Below are 21516 nucleotides of genomic sequence, written 5' to 3' on the forward strand. Positions count from 1 at the left end.
ATCATTTCATCAGAATTATTATTTTTTTTGCAAGATTTAAAAAATAAATAAAATAATAAAATAAAAAATAGCAAGGTGAAATTAATTTTGCAAATAAATAAATAATTAAGTTAAAATAATTTTTCTTTCTTTATAGGAACTAAGCATAAACAGGAGGTCAGCAAAGTATTATATTGAATTGTATAATACTGAACCAGTGACTGATATACAGATAGACGCTTATCTGGATGGACTTTTAAACTGGTGCATGTTATACTGGTTTGCATTTGCTTTTGGACTCTCACTGTATCACGCGTTTTTTTCACGTGTTTTTTTGATACGTTGTATTTTTTAAGCATAAGATAGAAGTGTAAATAAATGTTAAAAAATTTAAAAATTATTAAAAAGATTTTTTTTTTAAATACAACATAATATGAGTTATTTCTGCACTGCAAAAATAAAATTAAATAAATAAAATAAATAAAAAATGAATGATCACTGTCTTAACTGATACAAAGAGAAAAATTATAATAAATGATTTTAAAAAAAATTATAATAACAATAAAAATTATTTAACCCCTGATATTGGAGTTTAACAACAACTGAAAAGCCACATTTTGGTAAACATTGCATTAGAGGAATGTTTCTCAACCAGTGTGCCTCCAGCTGTTGCGAAACTACAACTCCCAGCATGCCCGGACAGCCGAAGGCATGCTGGGGGTTGTAGTTTTGCAACAGCTGGAGGCACACTGGTTTAAAAAACAAACAAAAAAATACACTGCATTAGTGCAGCCAAAAGTAAATCTTACTTCTCGCTGTCAAGATGATGGTCATAAATGTAATCGTATTTCACGCCACGCGCCAAAACATAAAGATCACTTATGATAACTGACAGGAGTACGGGCTATAAATTATTCGGTAAGGCCCACTGAAATATTTAAATCTTTCGCCCCTGAATTTTTATGTATTTATTATTATTTTTTATTTCAGAACCTTGTAAATTTGATTTGTTTTATTCTAAAGTCTAAATTTTAACTGTCATTTAAAAAAAAAAAAAAAAAAAACATTAATTTTTTTGTATTTTAAACTGTCAGGCGGATTTGACACGTAGCGTATTGGTCATTAAAACCGACAGAAGAAAAAAAACACTTTAATAAAAAGATTGGCGCTCTGTGTTTCGGACCCATTCCTGGTATATAAAAAACTCACCTAAATATTATGTGTTAACCCAGCCTAAGGCCACGTTTGCACACGGTAAAGTTGGCTGTTTTTTTAAGCTGTAAGTGGCAAAAAATAATAGTTTTTTTTTTTTTACCGTGTGCGAACGTGGCCTAATTAAGTTTTTAGTTTTTAATGAAGTTTTTTTTTTGTTCTTTTTTTTTATTATTATTTTTTATTTTTTATTATTTTTTATTATTATTATTTTTTATTATTATTATTATTTTTTTTTTTTTGAGCCAAAGCCCATCCAGCAAAAAAGCAGAAGTACTAGCATTTTCCCCAAAGAACCCCTGTCTATGATACCAACCTAAAGCAAATAATTTTTTCTTTTTTTTTGTGCACAAAAACGCCACATATGCCGCTCCTGCGATTTTTTTTTTTTAACACTGCGCTTAGATGTTAGCTGAAAGTCAATAGAGATTTATGTAAAATCCCAACTCAATTGGCATTTTCTTTCTTTTTGCGTTTTTTTTTTCCCCACTCATCTTTGTCGTTTTTCAGCAGTTTTGGGCCTCAGTAGCAGTTTTCCAAAATCGCAGCATTTTGAGACTATGGCATTTTATTTTGGACCAAATCTTGGTGTTTCTCTCCCATAGAAGTCTACAGGAGCGGAAAAAAAATAAATAAAACATAAAAAATACCATGTGGGGTTTAGCATTGGCGTTTTTTTTTTTTTTTTTCTGGCATTTTTTTTTTCCTCACTCATTTCTTTAATAAAAATTCTCAAGTCACATGGTGAAAGAATCACATGACTTGTCATTAGAAAAACGCAGGGAGAAAAAAAAACGCAATGTAAAAAAAAAAAAAAAAAAAAAAAGGACGCCAAGGCTTAAACCAACTTTTTTTTTGAAAAAACGCAACAAAAAAGGCATGTTGGGAGGGCAAAATGATAGGGCAGTTTTTGGTGGCTTTTTTTTTTTTTCAGGTAAAAAAAAAGTCAGAAAAAAAAAAAAAGGGGAAAACTAAGTCTTAAAGTAAAAAGAAAAAGGAAATAAATAAATAAATAAATGAATAAATAAATAAATAAATATAGAAGTAAGTAAATAAAATAAATAAATAAATAAATAGTTAAACAAATAAGTAAATAAATAAAAAATGAATAAATAAATAGATAAGTAAATAAAATAAATTAATTAATTAATAATTAAATAAATAAATAAAAAATGAATAAATAAATATGTAAGTAAATAAATAAATAATTAAATAACTAAATAAATAAATAAATAAATAAATAAATACATTGATTAGGGCATGGCGCTAGCATTTTTGTTGATGGTATTTCTACATACATTGGTATTTGTTGTCCTATAGAATTTCTTAGGATCCTCGACTGATTCTTCAACTATTTACAAAACAACGGTACCGCGCAAAATTTTAATGCGCAATACATTAGATCAGTGTCTCCCAGCCAATGTGACTCCAGCTGTTGCAAAACTACAACTCCCAGCATGCCCTGACATCCAACGGCATTAGACGGTTGGCCAATCCGGCAAAACCTGGCTGACATTCGTCTTATGGGTACGGCCAGCTGTTATATGGAGCCTCTTCTGGGAATAATACAGCTATAATATAATAATAACAACGAAAACTAAAAAATACACACACACAGTTCATTGGGACCTATACAATGAATTTGAGTGTAGAATAGTCCACATATAGGACTTTACTGAGAGGTCATAACATTGATGCCCCTCCACCGAGTCATAAATATAAAAAAAAAAAAAAAAAAAACACTAAAGAAGCAAATTTTTTTATTAAATACTATTAATAAATATAAATTTTAGTAATTTTTTGGTACTTATTTTGACCAATATTTCTATATTTTCTAAAGAAAAATTATAATATAAAGATTTGGATCTGCAGAAAATGCACCAGAGGGAAAATGAAGCCAGAATTGATCCTATAGATTTAAATGGGACAGTTCACAATTAGAGATGAGCGAACTTACAGTAAATTCGATTCGTCACGAACTTCTCGGCTCGGCAGTTGATGACTTATCCTGCATAAATTAGTTCAGCTTTCCGGTGCTCCGGTGGGCTGGAAAAGGTGGATACAGTCCTAGGAAAGAGTCTCCTAGGACTGTATCCACCTTTTCCAGCCCATGGGAGAACCTGAATGCTGAACTAATTTATGCAGGATAAGTCATCAACTGCCGAGCCGAGAAGTTCGTGACGAATCGAATTTACTGTAAGTTCGCTCATCTCTATTCACAATCATATAGTGCCTCTGTTTAGATGCCGGATGATTGGACTCGTCGGACCGGCACAGACAGGGGAACTCATCTTGCTGAGTTCCTCTGTCCGGCGATCACAAACAATGGATGCCAGATGATGCACAACTGATGCCAACTGATGCACTTCTGGCATCAGTTGTGCTCATTTTCACCCAGTTTCGCCGGAGCTAGATGCCGGATATATGTATCTCTAGCCTAAGGCCCCAAGTTGTTAGGCTGGGTTCACATATATCAGGCGTCCGGCACAGTTTCCCCACTGGCGTATACTGGAGGGAAACTGATGCTAGAACTGATCCCATTCATTTGAATGGGAGAGTTCACAATCATCCAGCGTCTCAATTTTGATGCCGGATGGGTGGACACGCCAGAGGGCACCGGACAGGGGAACACAGCTTGCTGTGCAAAAACAATGGACGCCGGATACAAAACAACTGATGACAATTTGTCATCAGTTGTGACATCAGTTGCGTCTAGATTTGGGCTGAGTTTACCTATACCGGATGCCGGACATATGTGACCCCAGCCGAAGCCCTCAATAAATGTAAATACACGCGGTCAGATTGCGTTGCAGTCACCAACACCACCATGAACTGATAAAAGTAAGAAAGATCTGCTGGGAGCTGTAAGTCACTGTCTATTTCAGTGTTTCCCAACCAGGGTGCCTCCAGCTGTTGCAAAACTACAACTTCCAGCATGCCCGGACAGCCGTTGGCTGTTCGGGCATGCTGGGAGTTGTAGTTTTGAAACAGCTGGAGGCACCCTGGTTGGGAAACAATGGTTTATGTAGAGGACAGGAGGTTCTTCAGGGTCCTATACAGTACACAGTCTCCCAAATGGAGCCGCCCCTTACTTGGTGTCCAAAAGAGCAGCTAACCCTGGCACAGGTAAGGAGTACAGAACATGTAATACCTCCCTGTACTGTAGGGGGAGCTACCAGACACCAGTCAGTGCATACACTTCAGTAATACAGGTAAAGAGTACAGAACATGTAATACCTCCCTGTACTGTAGGGGCACTACCAGACACCAGTCAGTGCATACACTTCAGTAATACAGGTAAAGAGTAAAGAACATGTAATACCTCCCTGTACTGTAGGGGGCGCTACCAGACACCAGTCAGTGCATGCACTTCAGTAATACAGGTAAAGAGTACAGAACATGTAATACCTCCCTGTACTGTAGGGGGCGCTACCAGACACCAGTCAGTGCATGCACTTCAGTAATACAGGTAAAGAGTACAGAACATGTAATACCTTGCTGTACTGTAGGGGGCACTACCAGACACCAGTCAGTGCATGCACTTCAGTAATACAGGTAAAGAGTACAGAACATGTAATACCTCCCTGTACTGTAGGGGGCGCTACCAGACAGCTAGTCAGTGCATGCACTTCAGTAATACAGGTAAAGAGTAGTACAGAACATGTAATACCTCCCTGTACTGTAGGGGGCGCTACCACACATCAGTCAGTACATACACTTCAGTAATAGAGGTAAAGAATACAGAACATGTAATACCTCCCTGTACTGTAGGGGGCGCTACCAGACACCAGTCAGTGCATGCACTTCAGTAATAGAGGTAATTTACCAGTAAAATGCCCATTCTGATTGGTCAGTTCCTCCAGTTGTGACATGTATCACAGATCTGGACTGTCTGTACATTGTATGTTGAGTCTGGTTTCAAGTTACAATGGTCCAGAAAAAAACATTGTATGTTGAAAATATTGTATGTTGAGGCCATTGTAAGTTGAGGGATCACTGTATTGATAAAAAGAAGTACCCCAAAAAAATTTACCAAAATATTATATGTGAATGGGGTCGCAAGCGCATGGATTTTTCCAAGTTCCATTCAGATGAATGGGATAGTCATGGAAATGCCTGCCTCAAAACCGGCAGCGTGCAAATGAAAATTACAAATATTTATTATTATTATTCATAATAATTACTATTATTAATTGCATTATTATTATAATCATTATTTTATTAATAATAATAATAATAATAATAATAATAATAATAATTATTATTATTATTATTATTATTATTATTATTAAAAGGTTAATGTGAGAATGTAGCGCAAATCCTCCAAACGTTTATATAAATGTAATTTCTTCCTAAGAAGAACTGGTAGAAAAGGTTACATGGGAGCAGAAGGGTCAAATGGGAAGAGATATTGTTGCACCCAGGGCTACAATAAGATTTATTTTAATAATGGGAGGACTGGTTAGTGTTATGTATGAAGGTGATATCAGCAGAATCTGATGCATCTTATACAGGTTGGATATATAATGTAGGATATATATATGTATTATTTAAAACTTAGTTTTTTAAAGGTCTCCAAACTGTGGACCTCCAGTTATTGCAGAACAACAACTCCCAAGTCCCATATTAAAGCCTGGCATGCCTTTTACTAGGGAATCAGAGCACTTGGAAAGCGAAACTACTCTCATGGGTTAATAGGTTCGCTTTTGTCAATTTGTACTGTAGATTCGCTCGTCTCTGGTAATATATAAGAAAAATAATAAATCCAAAGAAGCAGCAGCACACAAAGTATACGAAAAATAATATAAAATAATAGTAATAAAAAAAAACAACAATAATAATAAAATATCAAAAATTCCTATTTTATTTATATATTTGGAAAATTTGGTCTATTCCGATTGAAAGTCATCTTATTAACAATTCCTATGTATAATATATCCTGACATTTACTTGATATAGGATTTTATTCTATTGTGTTTTGTTTTCTCTCTTTTTTCTTCTTTATTTCTGTACATCTTTTGCAGACCTTTCAATAAAAATGATTTTTGAAGGAGAACATTTTTGCAAAAATCTAAAATATGTTTTAAAATAAAAATATAAAATATGATCAGCCATGTCTACAGGAACATCACCACATAATGATTAAGTATAAATACTATTACTACTACTAATACTAATATATATATATTATTTTTTATATTGCAATTTTTTTTTTAACTTTTTTGTGCTTTGCCAATTCTAATATTCAAATTTTATATTATGTTACATTCTATAACTACTACGGTAATACTAATATATATATATATTATTTTTTATTGCAATTTTTTAACCATTTTTGTGCTTTGCTAATTCTAGCATTCTAATTTTATATTATGTTACATTCTAAAACTACTAATACTAATATATATATATATATATATATATATATATTATTTTTTATTGCAATTTTTTAACAATTTATGTGCTTTGCTAGTTCTAATATTCTAATTTTATACTATGTTATATTCTATAACTACTAATATATATATTATTATTTTTTGCAATTTTTTTAACAATTTTTGTGCTTTGCTAGTTCTAATATTCTAATTTTATACTATGTTATATTCTATAACTACTAATATATATATTATTATTTTTTGCAATTTTTTTAACAATTTTTGTGCTTTGCTAGTTCTAATATTCTAATTTTATATTATGTTATATTCTATAACTACTAATATATATATTATTATTTTTTGCAATTTTTTCAAACACTTTTGTGCTTTGCTAATTCTAATATTCACATTTTATATTAGGTTATATTCTATATATATATATACACACATTTTTTATTTATGTATTTATATTTATTGTATCATTGTGATTAATATTGTCATTATTTTGAGTGCGTATATATATATATATATATATATATATATATATATATATATATACACACACACACATACAAACCTTTACTTTTGTTCTTTACGGTCATTTTCCTTATATTATTTACGTTTAAGAAACGTAATATATATATTTTTTCATTTTTCTTTTAATTGTTTTAAAGTACCAACTTTTAGATCTTTATTAAAAAAAATAAAAAAAATAAGAATTTTGGATATGAAGTCATTAGAGCAGTGTACCCCAATCTGTCAAGGCTTGGAAAACTACAACTCCTATCATCATAGCTGCCAGGGCTGGATGGTGGGAGTTGTAGTTTTGCAACCATTGGAGAGTCACAGCTTGGGGAGTATTACCTTAGGAGTGACATTTATCTTTCATTATTTAGACCTATATTGCTCTGGAATAAAAAATCATAAAGAAAAGGTTTTATTTGATGTTTTTTGCCCCCCTCCCATTGTTCATGCCTTTCTGCAGCCCTAATAGAATAAACTGGTTGCTAGGAAATTATGTCCAACATACAAAAAATACTATCCAAATATCATACAAATCAAATACTTAAAAAAAAATAAAAATAAGTATTAAATTAAATTAAATAAATAATAAAAACAATAGAATATATATATTTTTTTTTATTATTATTATTATTATTATTTTTATATTTTTTCTGCAGACCCCCCCCCCCCCCCCCTCCTCAATGAACCTGTCAGTGTCTCCCATGACTTCTCTATAATCCATAGTAAGCTTTCTGCATGGACTGGAGCACATTTTAGCCATATAAAAACTGTCTGATCCAATTCCAGAGGGATAGATATATTTTATTTTTCTCTCTTTATTAAAAAAAAAGAAAGAAATCGGAAGCAGTTCTCTTGCCCCAATAAATAATCTGGGTGTTTGAAGGACAGATTTAGGGATGCAGGCCTCTTTTTTTTTTGGGGGGGGGGGGGGGAGGGGGGGATATTTTATGGTAGAGTTAGTTATAGATCTATTAGTGCAGGGGAATCCTTCCATTCCTGTGGCTCTCCAGCTGTTGCAAAACTACAACTCCCAGCATGCCATGACAGCCTTCGGCTGTCATGGCATGCTGGGAGTTGTAGTTTTGCAACAGCTGGAGAGCCACAGGTTGGGGAATACTAATATAGAAGATCTGATCCCAACCTGCAGCATCTTCAAGAACTGCTGGAACATAATAAAACCTAATGGTCCCCATATGACTCGGTAATAAACAATATAATGTACAATATTGGGCACCTTCCATCTGCCCCCCTGATCCTGAAGGTCACATCTATGTAGAGGCCTGGCTTGAGATATATATATATGTGTGTAAGGGTGTTCCCCAATAAGTTTTGGATGGAGAGGCTCAGGTTGGGGACTGTATAGGACACTGTACTCTCCGCTATTGATATATTTTATCTTGACCAGTGCATTGCGCAAAATGGGGGCAAACTATTGTGATGGGAAGTGTCCTATCGATTTCTTTTTTACATGTATTTTGCGCTATCTATCTATCTATCTATCTATCTATCTATCTATCTCATATCTATCTATCTATCTATCTCATATCTATCTATCTATCTATCTCATATCTATCTATCTATCTCATATCTATCTCTATCTATCTATCTATCTATCTATCTCATATCTATCTATCTATCTATCTATCTATCTATCTATCTATCTATCTATTTATCTCATATCTATCTATCTATCTATCTCATATCTATCTATCTATCTCATATCTATCTCTATCTATCTATCTATCTATCTATCTCATATCTATCTATCTATCTATCTATCTATCTCATATCTATCTATCTATCTCATATCTATCTATCTATCTCATATCTATCTATCTATCTCATATCTATCTCTATCTATCTATCTATCTCATATCTATCTATCTAATATGTATCTATCTATCTATCTATCTAATATGTATCTATCTAATATGTATCTATCTAATATGTATCTATCTCATATCTATCTATCTATCTAATATGTATCTATCTAATATGTATCTATCTAATATGTATCTATCTCATATCTATCTATCTATCTAATATGTATCTCTCTATCTAATATGTATCTATCTATCTCATATCTATCTATCTATCTATCTATCTATCTCTCATATCTATCTATCTATCTATCTAATATGTATCTATCTATTATGTATCTATCTAATATGTATCTATCTCATATCTATCTATCTATCTATCTATCTATGTATCTCATATCTATCTATCTAATATGTATCTATCTATCTATCTAATATGTATCTATCTATTATGTATCTATCTCATATCTATCTATGTATCTCATATCTATCTATCTATCTATCTAATATGTATCTATCTCATATCTATCTATCTCATATCTATCTATCTATCTCATATCTATCTATATCTATCTCATATCTATCTCATATCTATCTATCTATCTCATATCTATCTATCTATCTCATATCTATCTATCTATCTCATATCTATCTATCTATCTCATATCTATCTATCTATCTATCTCATATCTATCTCTATCTATCTATCTATCTCATATCTATCTATCTATCTAATATGTATCTATCTATCTATCTATCTATCTAATATGTATCTATCTAATATGTATCTATCTCATATCTATCTATCTATCTAATATGTATCTATCTAATATGTATCTATCTAATATGTATCTATCTCATATCTATCTATCTATCTATCTATCTATGTATCTCATATCTATCTATCTATCTAATATGTATCTCTCTATCTAATATGTATCTATCTATCTCATATCTATCTATCTATCTATCTCTCATATCTATCTATCTATCTAATATGTATCTATCTATTATGTATCTATCTAATATGTATCTATCTCATATCTATCTATCTATCTATCTATCTATCTATGTATCTCATATCTATCTATCTATCTAATATGTATCTATCTATCTATCTAATATGTATCTATCTATTATGTATCTATCTCATATCTATCTATGTATCTCATATCTATCTATCTATCTATCTATCTATCTAATATGTATCTATCTCATATCTATCTATCTCATATCTATCTATCTATCTCATATCTATCTATATCTATCTCATATCTATCTAATAGTTTTCTATCTCAAATCTATCTATCTAATATATATCTATCTCATATCTATTATCTATCTATCTCATATTTTTCTATCTATCTCACATCTATCTCATATCTATCTATCTATCTATCTATCTCATATCTATCTCATATCCATCTATCTCATATTTATCTATCTATCTATCTCTCTCTCTCATATCTATCTCATATCTATCTATCTATCTATCTCATATCTATCTATCTATCTCCTATCTATCTATCTCCTATGTATCTATCTCCTATCTATCTATCTCATATCTATCTATCTATCTCATATCTATCTATCTATCTCCTTTCTATCTATCTCATATCTATCTATCTCATATCTATCTATCTCATATCTATCTCATATCTATCTCATATCTATCTATCTATCTAATATCTATCTATCTATCTCATATCTATCTATCTATCTATCTCTCTATCTATCTGTCTGTCTATCTCATATTTTTCTTTCTATGTGCGAAGATGTTTTTGCTTATAGCCCCACACATTGCACCATTGTCCTGTAAACTTTAATGTCTCCTTTTAAGTTTATAGGTAGTAAAGTAGTTATAACAGCCCCCCCCCCCCCGCGAGGTATATAGGTATACAGCCCCCTCCTGGGCAGGAAGGAATGCAAACCAGTATATACCGTATACCTCTCATATATCTACAGTATATACTATATACTTCTCCTATATCTACAGTATATACTGTATACTTCTCATATATCTACACTATATACTGTATACTTCTCCTATATCTACAGTATATACTGTATACTTCTCATATATCTACACTATATACTGTATACTTCTCATATATATCTACACTATATACTGTATACTTCTCATATATCTACAGTATATACTGTATACTTCTATATATCTACAGTATATACTGTATACTTCTATATATCTACAGTATATACTGTATACTTCTCCTATATCTATAGTATATATACTGTATACTTCTCCTATATCTACACTATTTATACTGTATACTTCTCATATATCTACAGTATATACTATATACTTCTCATATATCTACACTATATACTGTATACTTCTCCTATATCTACAGTATATACTGTATACTTCTCATATATCTACACTATATACTGTATACTTCTCATATATCTACACTATATACTGTATACTTCTCATATATCTACACTATATACTGTATACTTCTATATCTACACTATATACTGTATACTTCTATATCTATAGTATATACTGTATACCTCTCATATATCTACACTATATACTGTATACTTCTATATCTATAGTATATACTGTATACTTCTCATATATCTACACTATATACTGTATACTTCTATATCTATAGTATATACTGTATACTTCTCCTATATCTATAGTATATACTGTATACTTCTCATATATCTACACTATATACTGTATACTTCTATATCTATAGTATATACTGTATACTTCTATATCTACACTATATACTGTATACTTCTATATCTATAGTATATACTGTATACTTCTATATCTACACTATATACTGTATACTTCTATATCTATAGTATATACTGTATACTTCTATATCTATAGTATATACTGTATACTTCTATATCTACACTATATACTGTATACTTCTATATCTACACTATATACTGTATACTTCTATATCTATAGTATATACTGTATACTTCTATATCTACACTATACACTGTATACTTCTCATATATCTACACTATATATACTGTATACTTCTCATATATCTACACTATATACTGTATACTTCTATATCTATAGTATATACTGTATACTTCTATATCTATAGTATATACTGTATACCTCTCATATATCTGCAGCATCTGTTTGTTTATTATTTGTATATTTATATTTTATTATGTTGTTCCATAGTTGCTGTTTGATTCCCTATTAACCTGGTGCCCATCTGATGCCCTGACAGCCCCATTAACCCTCCGCAGCCCAGTGACCTTTGTAAATAAAGACCCCGGCCTCGTCCAGGACAAACACCCCACAGGGTTCTCTGCTCCTTGAATTACATTTAATCCTCATTAATTTTAAGGACACAATAAGGGACTCTGTAAATGTGTCTAATCCAGGATAAAAGGGCCGTAAAATGAACGCTGGTGTAAAATTAGTACCCGGCGGTAATTTGGGCAAATTAGAAGTTCACAGGGGATTAAACTGGTATTATTAGACTGAATAAACAAGATCTAAAAATAAGAACAATTCTTCAGAGACATCATTGGGATCAATAACCAGAAACATTAATACTGGTCATAATAATAATAATAATAATAATCAGAAACATCTCTACTGGTCATAATGCTAATAATAATAATCAGAAACATCTCTACTGGTCATAATGCTAATAATAATAATAACCAGAAATATCACTACAGGTCATAATAATCATTTATCATCATATAATTACCAGGAACATTAATACTGGTCATTATATTACTGGTTATTACTGGTCATTATATTACTGGTCATTATATTACTGGTTATTACTGGTCATTATATTACTGGTCATTATAATACTGGTTATTACTGGTCATTATATTACTGGTCATTATATTACTGGTTATTACTGGTCATTATATTACTGGTCATTATAATACTGGTTATTACTGGTCATTATATTACTGGTCATTATATTACTGGTTATTACTGGTCATTATATTACTGGTCATTATAATACTGGTTATTACTGGTCATTATATTACTGGTCATTATAATACTGGTTATTACTGGTCATTATATTACTGGTCATTATAATACTGGTTATTACTGGTCATTATATTACTGGTCATTATATTACTGGTCATTATAATACTGGTTATTACTGGTCATTATATTACTGGTCATTATATTACTGGTTATTACTGGTCATTATATTACTGGTCATTATAATACTGGTTATTACTGGTCATTATATTACTGGTTATTACTGGTCATTATAATACTGGTTATTACTGGTCATTATATTACTGGTCATTATATTACTGGTCATTATAATACTGGTTATTACTGGTCATTATATTACTGGTCATTATATTACTGGTTATTACTGGTCATTATATTACTGGTCATTATAATACTGGTTATTACTGGTCATTATATTACTGGTTATTACTGGTCATTATAATACTGGTTATTACTGGTCATTATATTACTGGTCATTATATTACTGGTCATTATAATACTGGTTATTACTGGTCATTATATTACTGGTTATTACTGGTCATTATATTACTGGTTATTACTGGTCATTATATTACTGGTCATTATAATACTGGTTATTACTGGTCATTATATTACTGGTCATTATAATACTGGTTATTACTGGTCATTATATTACTGGTCATTATAATACTGGTTATTACTGGTTATTACTGGTCATTATAATACTGGTTATTACTGGTCATTATATTACTGGTCATTATATTACTGGTTATTACTGGTCATTATATTACTGGTCATTATAATACTGGTTATTACTGGTCATTATATTACTGGTTATTACTGGTCATTATAATACTGGTTATTACTGGTCATTATAATACTGGTTATTACTGGTCATTATATTACTGGTTATTACTGGTCATTATAATACTGGTTATTACTGGTCATTATATGACTGGTTATTACTGGTCATTATAATACTGGTTATTACTGGTCATTATATTACTGGTTATTACTGGTCATTATAATACTGGTTATTACTGGTCATTATAATACTGGTTATTACTGGTCATTATATTACTGGTTATTACTGGTCATTATATTACTGGTTATTACTGGTCATTATAATACTGGTTATTACTGGTCATTATAATACTGGTTATTACTGGTCATTATATTACTGGTTATTACTGGTCATTATAATACTGGTTATTACTGGTCATTATATTACTGGTTATTACTGGTCATTATAATACTGGTTATTACTGGTCATTATAATACTGGTTATTACTGGTCATTATACTGATAATAATCGGGGACATTACTAATGGCTTTTGTGATCCTATTTAACCAGAAATAAATAATTCTGGTCATTACATTGATATAATAGTGATATCACTAATGGTCAGTACAAGGACACAATTACTGGGAACATAACTACTGGTCATTATTATAATCCTATAAGAAATTATATAATAACCGGGGGCATCACTATAATATAACAGGTACAATTCAATATTAGTCCATATATCTCCTTGTATTAAAACAGACAGATCTATAAAGAAATAATTTATGAACACAAACCTTTGTCCCCAACACCGAATAGAAGTGTTTATTATTTGCACAATATGTAACTTCTTACAATCCTTCCCTGGACTCAGAGTCGGGGGAACAATTTCTGGGCTTCAGAGCTGAATTTAAGGCGAATTGTAAAACTTACAAAGATGTTCCCTATCATATAATATAATTACAATAATAATAATAATAGTAAATATATATATATATACACACGATATAGTAACCAAGCGCGTAGAAACCCTCTGCTCGCCCGACACCCGACATTCAATAATGTAGACGGGGATATTTACATAAATATATATATTTTTTGTATTAGATAAACTATTTATCTCATATCTATCTATCTATCTCTCTGATATCTATCTATCTATTTATCTCTTATCTATCTACCTATCTACCTATATCATATCTATCTATCTATCTCTCATATCTATCTTTCATATCTATCTATCTCATATCTATCTATCTATCTCATATCTATCTCATATCTATCTTTCATATCTATCTATCTCATATCTATCTATCTATCTATCTATCTATCTCATATCTATCTATCTCATATCTATCTATCTCATATCTATCTATCTATCTCTCTCTCTCATATCTATCTATCTATCTATCTATCTATCTCATATCTATCTATCTCATATCTATCTATCTATCTATCTATCTATCTATCTATCTATCTATCTCATATCTATCTATCTCATATCTATCTATCTATCTATCTCATATCTATCTATCTCATATCTATCTATCTCATATCTATCTATCTATCTATCTATCTCATATCTATCTATCTCATATCTATCTATCTCATATCTATCTATCTCATATCTATCTATCTATCTCATATCTATCTATCTATCTCATATCTATCTATATATCTATCTATCTATCTATCTCATATCTATCTATTTATTTATCTATCTATCTCATATCTATCTATCTATCATCTATCTCATATCTATCTCATATTTATCTCATATCTATCTATCTATCTCATATCTATCTATCTCCTATCTATCTATCTATTTCATATCTATCTCACATCTATCTATCTCATATTTATCTCATATCTATCTATCTATCTTATGTCTATCTATCTCATATCTATCTATCTCATATCTATCTATCTCATATCTATCTATCTCATATCTATCTCTCATATATATCTTTCTATCTCATATCTATCTATCTATCTATCTCATATCTATCTATCTCATATCTATCTATCTCATATCTATCTATCTATCTATCTCATATCTATCTATCTCATATCTATCTCATATCTATCTATCTCATATCTATCTATCTCATATCTATCTATCTCATATCTATCTATCTATCTCATATCTATCTATATATCTATCTATCTATCTATCTCATATCTATCTATTTATTTATCTATCTATCTCATATCTATCTATCTATCATCTATCTCATATCTATCTCATATTTATCTCATATCTATCTATCTATCTATCTCATATCTATCTATCTCCTATCTATCTATCTATTTCATATCTATCTCACATCTATCTATCTCATATTTATCTCATATCTATCTATCTATCTTATGTCTATCTATCTCATATCTATCTACCTCCTATCTATTTATCTATCTATCTATCTCTCATATCTATCTATCTCATATCTATCTATCTCATATCTATCTATCTATCTCATATCTATCTATCTATCTCTCATATATATATATATATATATATATATATATATATATATATATCTGTATATAGCTGTGTTTCCCCATCAGGGTGCCTCCATCTGTTGCAAAACTACAACTCCCAGCATGCCCGGACAGCCTTCGGCTGTCCGGGCATGCTGGGAATTGTAGTTTCGCAACAGCTGGAGGCACCCTGATTGGGAAACCCCGTTAGAAATTCTCTATGCTGTGCGGAGATAAGTGGGTGACTTACCGTAGCAGGATATAAGGGGGTCCCCAGGACTGTCCTGCAGCTTCAGACTGTCTGTAGGAGACTTGCAGGAACTGTTCTGCATGTAGATGTGAGGCTGCTGCTGGCTGTGGTGAGGCTGGTACTTGGTGAAGGTGCCCTGTTGCTGCTGCTCGCCGGGGTTGCCATCCAATGACTGGCAGTCCTGCTGGAAGGAGCCCCTGGACTTCTCTCCAAAGCCTTGTTGTCCTTTGCTGGCCAGGAAAGCAGGACTAAACTTATCACTGGGCTGGAATGCCCTAAAAGGAGAACTCTGCAGCTCTCTGCCTTGCGTGGCCGGGCTGTAGTAACAATCCATGGCAGTGGCTTCACAATAAGACAAACATGGATCAGCATTCATTCCTAAAATAAAAGGCCCCGATGTGTCCTTAATTTTTGGAGGGGCACCAGCTCACTAGGAGTCTCTCCTCTAGCTCCCTCCCCCTCTACCTCTCCTCTGGTTTCCTCTCTCACCAGTTCTTCTGCTTTGAATAAATCCCCTTTTTTCTCTCCTCTTTCTCTTTCTCCAGGGTCCCGGTCTTCTTCTGTCCTCTTTCCCCTTCTTCTTTCTCCTCCTTCTTCTCTGAGACCTCTTGGTACCTTTTCTCCTTTCTCCAGATACAAGATGCTCCTTACTGTCTCTTCCCCCCCAAAAAAAACCCAACAATCCTCCTCAGTCCTGTTAATAAGAGGGTGGTGACACAGGGGGGTGGGGGGTCTATGGACCATTAAACTTTCTCCATAAAAAAAAAAAAGAAGCCTTTTAGATAGAAATAAGGGACAGGACACATGACATTAATGCGATTAGGAGGTGAATGTGGGATTGTGTGAGCAGGACGGGGGCTCAGGGTCTGGACACACTTCATTTGCTATGGATTCCCCCTGGGCAGGAGGAGGTGTGTGGGTCTGGATGGAGGAGCATGTCAATATCTCTTTAAATCAGTGTTTTCCAGCCAGTGTGCCTCCAGCTGTTGCAAAACTACAATTCCCAGCATGCCCGGAAAGCCAAAAGCTGTCCGGGCATGCTGGGAGTTTTAGTTTTGCAACAGCTGGAGGCACACTGGTTGGGAAACGCTGCCTTAAATTTTATCATTTAGCTCTACAGCAGAGTTTACCAACATGTGTGCCTCCAGCTGTTGCAAAATTGCAACTCCCAGCATGCCCAGACAGCCTTCGGCTGTCTGGGCATGCTGGGAGTAGTAGTTTTGCAACAGCTGGAGGCACACTGGTTGGGAAACACTGCTTTAAATTTTATCTTTTAGCTCTACAGCAGAGTTTACCAACATGTGTGCCTCCAGCTGTTGCAAAATTGCAACTCCCAGCATGCCCAGACAGCCTTCGGCTGTCTGGGCATGCTGGGAGTAGTAGTTTTGTAACAGCTGGAGGAGCACTGGTTGGGAAACACTGCTTTAAATTTTATCATTTAGCTCTACAGCAGAGTTTCCCAACCTGTGTGCCTTCGGCTGTCTGGGCATGCTGGGAGTGGTAGTTTTGCAACAGCTGGAGGCACACTGGTTCGGAAACACTGCTTTAAATGTTATTATTTAGCTCTACAGCAGAGATTACCAACATGTGTGCCTCCAGCTGTTGCAAAATTACAACTCCAAGCAAGCCCAGACAGCCTTCGGCTGTCTGGGCATGCTGGGAGTAGTAGTTTTGCAACAGCAGGAGGCACACTGGTTTTGAAACACTGCTTTAAATTTTAGCATTTAGCTCCACAGCCCAACCTGTATGCCTTCGGCTGTCTGGACATGCTGAGAGTGGTAGTTTTGCAACAGCTGGAGGCACACTGGTTGGGAGACACTGCTTGAAATGACCCCCCCCCCCCCCTCCTATATTCTGTCACTATAGAGATCCATTCTGTATATTTTGCTGAATACAAATAAACAACAATATAAGAGTTACATAATTTTGGGACGATTTTGTTACACAACAGTTTTTTTTTTTTTTTTTTTGGGGGGGGGGGGGGGGGGTGGGGGGTTTCATTTAACCCTCAACTTTTAGCTAGTTAAAAGTACATTTATATACTATAGAACAGGACCCCGGCAGTAGGGCAGTGATATTCTACCGACTGTATGATGTAATGTATGGGTGTATATATATGGGTGTATATATGGGTGTATATATATATGGGTGTATATATGGGTGTATATATATATATATATATATATATATATATATATATATATATATATGTATCTGTTGTATCTGCCGTGTATTATACATTAGTATCACAGATCTATTGGTCTGATGGCTGCATTTAGTTACAATGTATTCTGCTCTGTAGTCTGGATGTATTGCCGTCTATGATCTCTATTTACAGTCTATGGGGTTTATAATGTGCCCAAAAATCTGATCTGTCCGGTAACCAAGAGCTGAGAGGAATTGGGGATCCTGCACATAGAATTAGAATATTGTGATTTGACATATAATCCTATCTATCTATCCATCTGTCGTATAGACAGATAGTAAATAAAAGATGGTTAGATAAGAAAGGATAGATAGATATGAGATAGATGGATAGATAGATATGAGAGATAGATATGAGATAGATATGAGATAGATAGATAGATAGATAGATAGATATGAGATAGATATGAGATAGATATGAGATAGATGGATAAGATATGAGATAGATATGAGATAGATATGAGATAGATATGAGATAGATAGATAGATAGATATGAGATAGATATGAGATAGATATGAGATAGATATGAGATAGATAGATAAGATATGAGATAGATATGAGATAGATAGATAGATAGATATGAGATAGATAATGAGATAAATAATACATTGATGAATTATATGATTATATAAAGTTATTATTTATAATATATTTTTCTTTTATTACACTGTTAGGATATTTCTTGTCATTGTTTTTTTCCGATCTAGTAGAAAACCCCTTCAGTTCTCCTCTCCTCCCCCCAAAATGATATCTTTGTCCTGTCGGATACCTTGTGGGGAATTTCGTTCACATCAATCCATCTCCTAAAAATAGGCAAAATACTCAGCCCCAATTATTGTCCTGTATAACTGTATATAACTGTATATAACTGTATATAACTGTATATAACTGTATATAACTATATATAACTGTATATGTGTTATAACTGTTAATGTATCAGATCAGGGCAGGTTGTGTCTTGTAATGCCTCGGGATCTCCAGCGCCCTCTACCTGCTGGTAATGAGAATCACCACTCGCTGGGACTCCCCAGGATCCTGGAAGCTGCATCTGCCCAGGATTAACCCTTTCTTTCCCTGCAGCCCATTTTCTGCATTAAATACCTGAGATTTACTAAAAAGCCAGTAACTCCCCTCTATAAAAGACAATTTCCGGTCATTAGATTAAGTGTCCACTTCAAAGGAGGAGGCCTGGAAAGGGTTATTATCTGCCAGGAGCTCAAGGTGGGGAAGGTTGTCCTGTCCCCAAGAGCTGACACTTTATTTATGGGGATGTCCCAGAGCCTTGGCCAGGAGCTCAGCCAAAGAAAGCTTTCAGCAAGCCCCATGTCTTATCCTCTTTACTGGCTGCTTAATTCAATCCTTATTTCTCCCAAGGTTTTCAGAATAACCAAGTCAGATGGGGTTTCCTTGTTCCCAGGCTGCAGAGAGGCAGAGACCGGAGCCATCTGTGGGGTGAGTATTACCAATCCCTACCCCAGAGTTTTACAAACAGTGTGTCTACAGCTGTTGCAAAACTACAACTCCCAGCATGCAGGGACAGCCGAAGGATGAGTTGAGTTGTAGTTTTGCAACAGCTGGAGACACACTGTTTGGAAAATATGGACATTCCCCCTACTATCACACACCCTATTAGGCCACAAGGCTTCACCCTTCACTTTCCCTTCTTATTCATCTTCTTCCTCTTTTTTTCGTCTCCTACTTCTCTTTCTCTTTCATCTTCTTTTTTCTTTTTCTTCTCCTCCTTCCCCTTTTTCTTTCAGATTCTCTTTTTTCGTTTTCTTCTTCTTCTCCTTCTCCTTCATCTTCCCCCCCTTCTCTCTCATCTACTTCTTTTTCTTCTCCTACTCTTTCCTCTTCTTCTTTTTCTCCTTCTTTCTTCTTCTCCTTTTTCTTCTTCTCCTTCTCCTTCTTTCATCTTGGTTTTTCTTTTCCTTCTCCTTTTTCTTCCTCCTCTTCTCTCTCATATTCTCCTTCATCTTCTCCTTCTCCTTTTTCATTCTTCTTCTTCTTCTCCTTCTCCTTTTTCATTCTTCTTCTCCTTCTCCTTTTTCATTCTTCTTCTCCTTCTTCATTCTTCTCCTTCTCCTTTTCATTCTTCTCTTTCATCCTCTTTTTTCTTTTCCTTCTTCTTCCTCCTCTTCTCTCTCATCTTATCCCTTCTTTTTCTTCTCCTTCTTCCCCTTCTCTCTCATCTCCTTTTTCTTCTTCTACTTCTTAGTTTTCTTCTTCTCTTTCCTCTTCTCCTTTTTCTCCTTTCTTCTCCTTCTTTCTTCTTCTTCTCTTTCCTCTTCTCCTTTTTCTTCTCCTTCTTTTTCTTCCTCCTCCACTTCTTCTCCTTCTCTTTCATCCTCTTTTTCTTCTCCTTTCTTCTCCTTCTCTTTCATCTTCTTTTTCTTCTGTCTTTCATAAACTACAACCCCCAGCATGCTCTACAATCTGCGGAACAATAAATATTTCACTTTAGTTTCAGACAGGTATGTTGCGACATTTTCCAAACACTATAAACAGAAGCGACATTTTCTGAGATACTTTTTATTTTTCATGTCGCCTGCTGTCTGGCCGCGTTTTTAATGCGATTGATAAAACTGGAGCGAGATTTCGTTTCTTCCTAAAGACTATCTCAATTTCGTTGCTTGTGTGTATTATATATATCTCGTCATGAACGCATGGGAATGAAGTAAAAGCAGCAGACATTTACTGAGATCCCGGGCAGGCCGCGAGGAGAAAGACGCGTCCTGTGAACAGTAATTAGATTTGTGCATTAAGCTGGTGATGAAGTATGGCGCAGGCCGTACACAGGAGCGCAAGACCGTACACAGGAGCGCAAGACCATACGTGACCGCACACCCGACCCACACAAGAAGATAAGAGATTCCTTATTTATTATTCCGTCCTACAAGAA

General features: G+C 33.5%; 1 protein-coding gene across 3 annotated transcripts in view; it reads right to left on the reverse strand.

Moving 5' to 3' along the window:
* ALX4 (ALX homeobox 4) overlaps positions 1-21516 on the reverse strand; it is a 122534-nt gene that overhangs the window by 99085 nt on the left and 1933 nt on the right. The window contains exons 2-3 of one of the 3 annotated variants that reach the window (XM_056527762.1): positions 19606-21050; positions 16409-17156 (exon numbers count right to left, since the gene is read on the reverse strand). In XM_056527762.1, coding sequence (XP_056383737.1) covers positions 16409-16784 — 376 coding nt within the window. In that variant the 5' untranslated portion in view covers positions 16785-17156; positions 19606-21050. Of the gene's footprint in view, positions 1-16408; positions 17382-19605; positions 21397-21516 lie in introns of those variants that run through there. The other 2 variants (XM_056527763.1, XM_056527764.1) reach the window with 2 other exon arrangements.

The sequence above is a fragment of the Hyla sarda genome, chromosome 6, assembly GCF_029499605.1.
Source record: "Hyla sarda isolate aHylSar1 chromosome 6, aHylSar1.hap1, whole genome shotgun sequence".
NCBI classification, from domain to species: Eukaryota; Metazoa; Chordata; class Amphibia; order Anura; family Hylidae; genus Hyla; species Hyla sarda.